Consider the following 9,148-nt stretch of genomic DNA (forward strand, 5'->3'; position numbering starts at 1 on the left):
GAATCGTACGACACCCACTAGATCCACCCTACAGAAGCCAAAACATTAGAAAGGAAAAGAAAACCCCCGATAATATATCTACTCTTGTATTGCAATTGCTAATGATGATACAACATATGTATTATGCACTCATCATGCAGTCCAAAAAATGGGTAACATGGGCAACTGGCATTAAAATTAATCTCTTCCCAGGATAATCAAAGAAGGTCATGTGATAAATTTCATAACTTTGGCTGGTGGAATATAGTTTAAATGATGTTGGTTTATGCACAAATTTAAAAATGTCTAGACACAATGCTGGCTGCAGCTGGAATAAATCTTTGGCAAGCAGTAGAAGCATGTGGTGATGACTGTGTCGAAATGATTGAGCCCTCATTGTTACTGTTGAGAATCAGCCCCTCCTTAAGTACCTCATATACATTGGTTGCCTGCATTGGCAATCAACCAATATTATTACGCAAAGCAAACTTTTAAGAAGAAAAACCAAGGAAAGCCATCTTTTTCACTAATAAATGTTCTAATGTTCAAAATAGTCTCTCAGTAAGAAGGGGTGATTTTAGAAACAACCAAAATTTCATATTTTTTACAAGAACACTACAATGACGATTCCCTGCTCATTATGTGCATTAAACTACATTTATATATCAAATTCCCTTCTCATTATGTGGATTAAATATATTTATTTTTCTTCAAGTATTTGTTCTAGAGTTAAGTTCTTTGTATAGAAGGCATTTCATCCTAAAATCCTAGAGTGAAGTTACCAAATTTTCACCTTAAGGATGCATAGCCATACGCTCAAGGTATTCTTTGTTGGCGTTTCCTACATAAACATACACAGAAAGCATACCTGAAGATGCCATAGAGTGCGCATGCGGGTGCTCGACGTTCTCCTCATCTGGTCGCCGCCAACGATGAGCCCAGGTCTTAGGTCGACGGTGAGCAGGACCCTATACCACGTAAACTGAATGTGGAATTTGGGTAGGCTTACAGCGAAACTCTCATCACTTTCATGGCAGCCAACCCCCTTATATAATGGGAGAAAGAGGCAGTTACACACATAACTCGCAATTATATGGCCCACTAATGGTGTCAAACCGGGTCACTCAATGGGTTGGACCCAAATCTGTTATATCCAACATTCTCCCACTTGACCCATTAACATCAAAAGTGCACTAAATCAAGGTTTATACCGTTATCTCGATTTAATTCTTCATGTGGGTTCACATGCTACCCTTTATCACAAGAATGAATCATATGAGTCATGGAGATGAACACTCCTTTATGAAATGTCATATTTTCATGTACTACACTATAATTTACCTTCAGTGCTTTAGCATGTTGAAATTATCTTTATGAATAGGTTGGTCTCTTACATATTCTATTGATCCTTTAATATTGTTATTCTGCTATTCTCTCTAACACATATGAGAGATCCTTTATGCAAAATCAACAATGCACAAAGCCATAAAGAATCAAATTCATATAGATAAATATGATCACATAATATATTGTCATACATCAGAAGGAATAAAAAAGACCCATCCCCTTTACATATTGGAAATACAATCCTGGTGCTAACCCTTTAGTAAGGGGATCCACAATCATTTCCTTCATCCTAATTGTATCAATACATACCAGATGATTCTCAGTCCTTTCACTAATAACAAAATATTTTAACTCCATATGTCGACACGATGTTGAACTCTTGTTATTATTTAAAAAGGACACGACTGTTTCATTATCACAAAAGATTTTTAGTGGTCTCTCAATAGAGTCCACAATACCAAGACCTATAATGAAGTTTTTTATCCAAATGGCCTGAGATAAAATCTCGTATAAAATCAATAATTTCTGTCCCAATGAATTTAAAAAATTTCTTCACTATCCTACAATGAGAGATGACACCTCAAATATTCTTAGTTACCCGTGATTACAAAAGCAACAAGCTAAGATATTCGAATACTCTTACTTCTCATGGACATCATTTTAAGCACTCTCACTTCTCATAAACAACCTTTAGAATGACTGTTCTATTTTCTGTATGAGTGAAAGATAAATCACTCTATACGAGATTTATATTGAAAAGGTAAATATGAAACCCCTTATTATTTATTTTTTTGAGACAAGCATAGTTCAACCATTATTGTTTTACTTTGGTAGAAATGATAATACTCATAGTTGCTCTGTTTCTTCAATTTACAAAGAATTAATTTCAATTGGTGAAACTAGCAGATCATGTAACTAGAGGCAATTTAGCACAATACCTTTGGGTACGAACATGCTTCATGAACATGCTCCATAATACGAATATATTTTCGGTAAAAGATCTTGATTGATCAATTCATGTAATCACCAAAGTGATTTGAGTTGTGTTGATTGTGAATTCTTTGAACTGTATTAAGATTCATTATTATGATTGTGTGTGAGTTTATGAAACAACAATTCTACCCAAAGGTAGGTTGTTGTGTTCCAAATTCACATAAGGAGCCCATAACCCAATGTTGGTGTTTCCTACATAAACATACATAGAAAGCATACCTAATGATGCCATAGAGTGCACGTGCGAGTGTTCAGCATTTTTCTCATCCGGTCGACATCCACGATGAGCCAAGGCTTTAAGTCGATGGTGAGCAAGACCCTATACCATGTAAACTGAATGTGGAATTTGGGTAGGCTTACAACGAAACTTTCATCACTTTCATGGCTGCCAACCCCCTTATATAATGGGAGAAAGAGGCAATTACACACGTAACTCCCACCTACTAACTCCCCATTATGTGGCCCACTAATGGTGTCAAACCGGGTCACCCAATGGGTTGAACCCAGATCCGTTATGTCCAACATTCTTGTCAATCCTCATTGAATATACCCTAGTTATTTTGCAAGTTTCTTGATAAAGCAAGTACTCACAAATTTATGATAGCATCTCTAAGCGAGCAGAAATTAAGGTTATGAGTAGACCCCTTTTGGACTTGAGATGAAATCTATGTTGGTGCCCCATATGAGATTTAATGCATTTAAAGCTCCATAATGGCCATGGGCACTTCTGGGTGTGCTTGATAAGGTGGAGACTCAAATTCTTTTTTTTTTTTGAGATTAATAAGGTGGAGACTATCATTTACCTACAGTGATAAGAACTATTTCACTGACATTTCAGGGCTGTAGTTACTACATCTGGGACTTAGAGATAAGTTGGATCTAATGTTGGTAAATGTAGAGAACCACAAAATTTGGTCTATCGTTCTATCTTATAGCCTTAGTAATTTGCCTTTTTCATGAAGGGGTAAAATATCAGGAAACCAAAAAAGGAAGGATGCTTTTTCAATCATTATGCAAAAAGAAAAAAAAAAACTAAGACTATCTATCTATCTATCTATCTATCTATCTATCTATCTATCTATCTCTCTCTCTCTCTATATATATATATATACACACACACATCAGAAAAACAAGCGCCATTTTTTATAGGTTGACTAAGCGTGGTTGTAGGTGTTGCCTGATGACTTCTCAGGATGGATTGACCCCTTTAGCTCCTGCAATGGGTGGCTAAGGACTCTTCCTTGAGCACCACTTTGTCAGTCGTCATGAGGCAATTTTTCATTTCAAACACTGTTTTTCAAATTTTCACCATTGCTCTGGATTTCACCTTAATTCTCAAAATCATTAATGCTGTGTAACATGGATGTTCAGGGATAAGCTGCTAGTTTTTGTTTTCACGAATTGCATCCCTTTTATCTTTTCTTTTTCCTTTAACAAAACGAAGTTTACATCACTCACATTTCTTATATGAATCGACTATCTCAATGGCTTGACAGCAAAGATTACATCACTCACCGAATTTCGTTCAACTTGTACGTTCAAGCTCAAGTATTGGAGCAAATTGATTGATTCAATCTTCATACAGAGAAACTGCGAAGGAAAAAGTGAAAATAATAAGCAAAATATAATTTATGAAGAGAGAGAGAGAGAGAGAGAGAGAGAGAGAGAGAGAGAGAGTTTACCACCTCAACTTGGTTTTGAAGAGATTGGATGTATGTGATTATCTCATCAAGCATGACTGCCATGCCCATTGACTGCAAAACCACGCCATTGATTTGATACAATGACCATATTAAACTATTAGGGAAACATCGAACATGAAGATAAAGAAAGAAAAAGAAAAAAAATCCAAAGAGCTAATTATTCCTACCCTATCACATCCGGGGACAAGGCTCTGTAAGCGCCTAAATCTCTCATTAATTTTCTCTCTTCTTGCCTGAAACACAAAATATGACTTAGTCATAATTCTCATATATAGCATATGTGATGCTTCTATAATTGCTTATGACAACCTTTTTTTTCTTTTCAACTTGTTATGTAAGTGGTGAATATGCGCCCCAAGGGGGTTGGCGTAGTGGTCTGGGCCTTGGATGCTAGACAGGCAGTCAAGGTTCGACTCCCATGAGCATCACCCATCTGCATAAGCCAACGCATAGCATAGGCCCCGGGGCAGGGGTCCTAGGCTTGGAGTTTTACGCTGCCGGCATGATGACCACAAGGATGGCAGGCTGAGCCAGCGTGACCAGGTCTTCATGAAGGGTGCGGTTTCTTAGGGTTATAAATCCAAAAACAAGTGGTAAACATGTTGGAAGTGATTAAGGAATATTGAAAATTGGTGTTGAACATGAGAGGTACCTATGGGAATACACAAGGGACTGGATAAGGTAATGTCTTCCTATAGTAGGGTGCAGCTTGACAAGACAGTCGGTTGCTGGCCAATCAAATTTACAATAGGTCAATGATGAAGTTTATAATATTAACATGATACAATCATAGCATCATATCAAACGGTGTTGCTTTATATATATGACAATTGAACTGCAAGTGGTTTGTTTGGATCAACATATTTGTCCAAAGAAATGGGATGAGTAAAGATATCATATCATTTACTACTGCCTATACCAATTTCTCCCATTTTTATGGACTCATGGGAACATTTAAACACAACTCGATAGATATTTTTATTTGAACAATTGCAACAAATTTGAGAAGGGGTAGATGGATCATTTGGAAGGGAGAAAGAACTGCACGTTTTAGAAGTGGCAATCCCTTCTCCTCACCTTCTTGACTGGATTCTAAGAAGATCATACCATAGGGTGAAAATGTTTAGTTAGCACTCATTTTGTATGTGTTTTTTTGCAAGGGACCCGATCATTTTGTGTGTTATGATTTATCATTACCCTTTCAGCTATCCTGTGGCTCTCTGTTGCTTGACCTCTCCTCAATGGTTTGACATGAGACATCTTTTCTTTCTCCTGAACAGCAGCACAAACTTTACCACAACACTTCTGAGGTGATCTCTGCAGCACATGAAAGGGAACTCCTGTAAATATATTGAGAAACTATTCTTTTCTCTACAGAAAAACATATTAAGAAACTATGCAAACAGATATGAGAAATTGATAACAAATAAGCATTGAGTGCATCCAGCAGATTGTGAAAATGCTAATTGGCTGAACAGTTTTTACCATATACAAGACTAATACTGCACTGCATCCAATAGCTGGAAAAAGGAACAATGGTAATGCAGAGGCAACTTTAAAGGTCGTTGGGGATTGATTACACGCAAGTTATGTTCACCAATACTAAATTAAGGAGCAGACACTCTGTCTAACAGGAATAGTAAATGAAGTGTACTATTTAAAATGACTACTGGAGACTATTGCCATCAAGCGTGACTTAACTTGCTCTTTTTTTAAGGAAATAAAGAATTTTTCATTATGTTAGGACAGATAGCAGTTTACAACAGATGTAAGATGACAAGTTGTTACCCCAATCTCTATGTGACGTGGATACAGCTGCAATTACGTAGAAGCACAGGCAATTTTATGAATTTCAATGTGACTAGCATATAAAGAGATATGGAGAAGGAGTCAAAATGAAGTATCCATGTCACGTAGCCCATCTCCCTTTGATAATTAGCAGAGAACTCTTAATGGGATGCATACCATTGTTGCCTATCAAAAAGAAAAGAACAACGGCTCAAGAGATGGTATATAGCTGCACAATTGCTTTCTATTTATTGGTTCACCACCCTGATCCATTCTCTCTCTCTCTTGCGCGCCCTTGGTGTTTGTACAGTCAAGAACTGTAGGGCCTACCCTTTGTCAGGTCTGATACATAAAAAGAAATGCACAGAACAGTAAAAGGACAGAAACCATGAAAGAGAATCATTTCATCTCTTTCATGGTCACCACCCTAGTCCAAAAGGTTCTTCATTTAACTAGCAATTTGCCGCAAAACCTTCTTTGCTATCATGGGGATATCTAATTACAATCCTACATGCTTTTCAGAGATGGCTTCAATTTGAGCGCCATGAACAGCTATCTTTCCACGGTGCAAGTATGGAATAATTACTACCTGAAGTTTGAAGGAGACGCTGAGTGCACCATGTTTCTTTTCTCACATCTTTCCAATCCCACATGCTTTTGCTTTTTCTTTCTTAGAAAAATCCAAAAGCCACGAATGAGACAACCACCTTGTCACTTTTTTTTTTTTGATTTTTTGAGGAGAAACCACCGTTATGTCAAAAACATGCTCCGAGAGGTGACACGTTAACCGTGGCCCTAGTATAATATTCATTGTGTAAAAATTCTCAGTGCCCCCTCCTTATCGTCCAGGAAAGTCTCCTCATCGCTTTAGCGCATTCAACGTATCGAATTCTCAAAAAATAATTAAAACAAGAAGCCCCATGTCACAAGTGACCTCTGTGACCCTCTATGTTGCTGTACTAACCCCCCCACCTCCCGCCAAACCAATACAGAGAGAGAGAGAGAGAGAGAGAGAGAGAGAGAGAGAGAGAGAGAGAGAGAGAGAGAGAGAGCATACATTCTTGGAGGCACTTCTTTCTTCACGTGGAGTAGCAGACTGGTTTGGAGAGGAGATGGTCACCCTCTTCCTCTTATTCATTAGATTGACCCCTTGTAACTGCAATTCAATGGAGCTCATGGAACCGCATCTGGTGGAAGAGATTGGAAGGGAAATATGAGATCTCCCTTGAGAGTCATCCAACAAAGCACCAAGGAGTTCAGAGTAGACATTTTTGAAATCAAAGCTCAAATCTTGACCATCCATTTCAAAAGCCTGACAAGTACAGATCTGAGAGTTGGAAACAATGGCTCCCAGTAGTAGAGGGAGGGATGCTTAAATAATGAAAGAAATGGAGATGGGTCAAGGGAGATAAGAAAGAAAAAAAGGAAAGGCAAAGATTGTTATAGCGAGTTACCACTTCTTTTCAAACTGACTTTGTTATTGGAAGAAACAACATTTAAAGCATGTAGGGCCTTTGAATTGCTGTACGGTTTCATGCATGGGTTGAGAATCTGGACACGGCTTTTTTTCAACTATACGGCTACGCATAGTACTTTGGTTGTGCCTCACTGACTTCTGCCTGTCCTCTTCTTAAATTATTCACATTTGAGGCCTATGTCACAAACTATCAATATTGGGACATTTTTAGAGGCCAATTATAAAACCCAAGAATAGGGATGGCAGTGGGTGTGGGGGACAAGGTCTCCACCCTCGCCCCCATCTCAAAATTTTGCCCTCCATCAAAAAATATAGCTGTCTCATCTTCATTTCTGTTTCAAAATAACTTTATTCATATTTTAAGAGAAATAAAAAATAAATAAAAAGATGAAGGGTTTAGGGTGAGGAATATATATATTATAATACATAAGGGTATACTAATAATTTCATTAACAAGGATGGGGGACAGAGATGTGGACGGGGAGGGGCAGGGGCAAGAGTAAGTCCATCCCCCAAACGGGTTTTGATTTTCACCACCATCCCCGGTCCATTCCTCATTTTATATCCTCCGGTCCCCGATCTAAACAGGGCGGGTTTGGACGGATCCCTGTTTTTCTCGGGTCCATTCTAAAATATCATATAGCAAGATAAAAATCTGTTTATAGCATTCATATGTAATCTGCATTTTTGCTTATGTTTATATATTTTTTGTATTTTAAATATGCCTACATTTTCCAATATTTTCACATGGAAAACAAAAGTTTTCAAAATATCATAAGATCTTCCGTCTTCTCGATTTTCTTAAGAACGAGTATTTTTAAAAATCACTTATCTTAAAAATATCATGTTTTTGTTGTGATATTAACAAGTTAGTTGTGGTTTTATACTCTTTGTATACTATTTAGGTTTTTATCTAGATATGTGTGCTTTTTTATATTTTAAACATGCCAACAATTTTACAAGATTTTTCTATGAAAAACCAAAGTTGTCTTCTTAAATAAGCTAGGATTTTCTTATGAACATGATTTATGACATTGATTGAGGCTAACAAAGACATCTTGTGAAGGAATATGTTCAGATCAGTGCTAAGCTTACTGCATATTTTAACTGTCTACTTCGTGGAAGGCGACCTTCAAATCTTAATTGATCACATGTTTCCGATAAGTTTTAGTACAGTTTTTTTTTACTTCTAGGGAAAAAAGGCAAATTTTATAAATTGAAGCCCTCCTGCACAACTTCCCAATTTTCTGTCTCTTTTCTTTGTTTTTCTCCACAAAGCTTGTTCTTAGTACACATCATTAATAAGCGACTTGTGGTAGAAATTTCGTACTAAAATTTTCTAGCATAATTTGGCTGGCTTATGTATGGTACTGATTTGCAAAAGATAGTTATTTATTACTTTTCTGGATTGAGGTGATAACTACTAAAGAAGCACCAAATAGAGGTAGTTCAGGACTTAAGCAAAACTAAATCAAAATATGAGTGATGTGGAAAGCTCCGGTGATTACAAACATGAGTATCAACCCGAGAACGGTAAGACTCTTGGACCTCAGCCTCACCTTGTTGAAGATCTGGTGGTGCTACCTGAAGACTTGAATGAATAGCCATCACTGTTAAGAACCATTGAGATCCAATGAGAATTTGTGCAAAGCTTCTGGTCTAGTGTAAGTTCCCTTAAAACAAGTGGGATATATTCAGTTCCAAGCCAGTAATAATAGAATCCTTTCAAGGCCATACAATTGCATAAGCCCTTAACAAGCTGATGGTTGTGAAAAAGCTATAAACACGATGAATAAACTCGATAATCACTCTCTTGTCCATAAACATGATAACAACTATAAAAATGATGACAATAATTATC

The 9,148-nt window shown here is 37.2% G+C and overlaps 1 protein-coding gene across 1 annotated transcript; it reads right to left on the reverse strand.

The window, feature by feature from the left end:
- Nucleotides 1–246: 246 nt before the first annotated feature.
- On the reverse strand, nt 247–6,950 carry LOC149834191 (uncharacterized). Its single transcript, XM_090010011.1, has 6 exons — nt 6,868–6,950; nt 5,220–5,339; nt 4,190–4,255; nt 4,005–4,073; nt 3,835–3,909; nt 247–428 (listed from the first exon to the last, which is right to left on the reverse strand). Exons 1-6 carry the CDS (start codon nt 6,946–6,948, stop codon nt 276–278), a joined length of 564 nt encoding a protein of 187 aa, XP_089866137.1. The 5' UTR covers nt 6,949–6,950; the 3' UTR covers nt 247–275.
- Nucleotides 6,951–9,148: the final 2,198 nt, after the last annotated feature.

This window comes from Nuphar pumila, chromosome 6 (assembly GCF_984573655.1).
Source record: "Nuphar pumila chromosome 6, dmNupPumi1.hap1.1, whole genome shotgun sequence".
Taxonomy (NCBI): domain Eukaryota; kingdom Viridiplantae; phylum Streptophyta; class Magnoliopsida; order Nymphaeales; family Nymphaeaceae; genus Nuphar; species Nuphar pumila.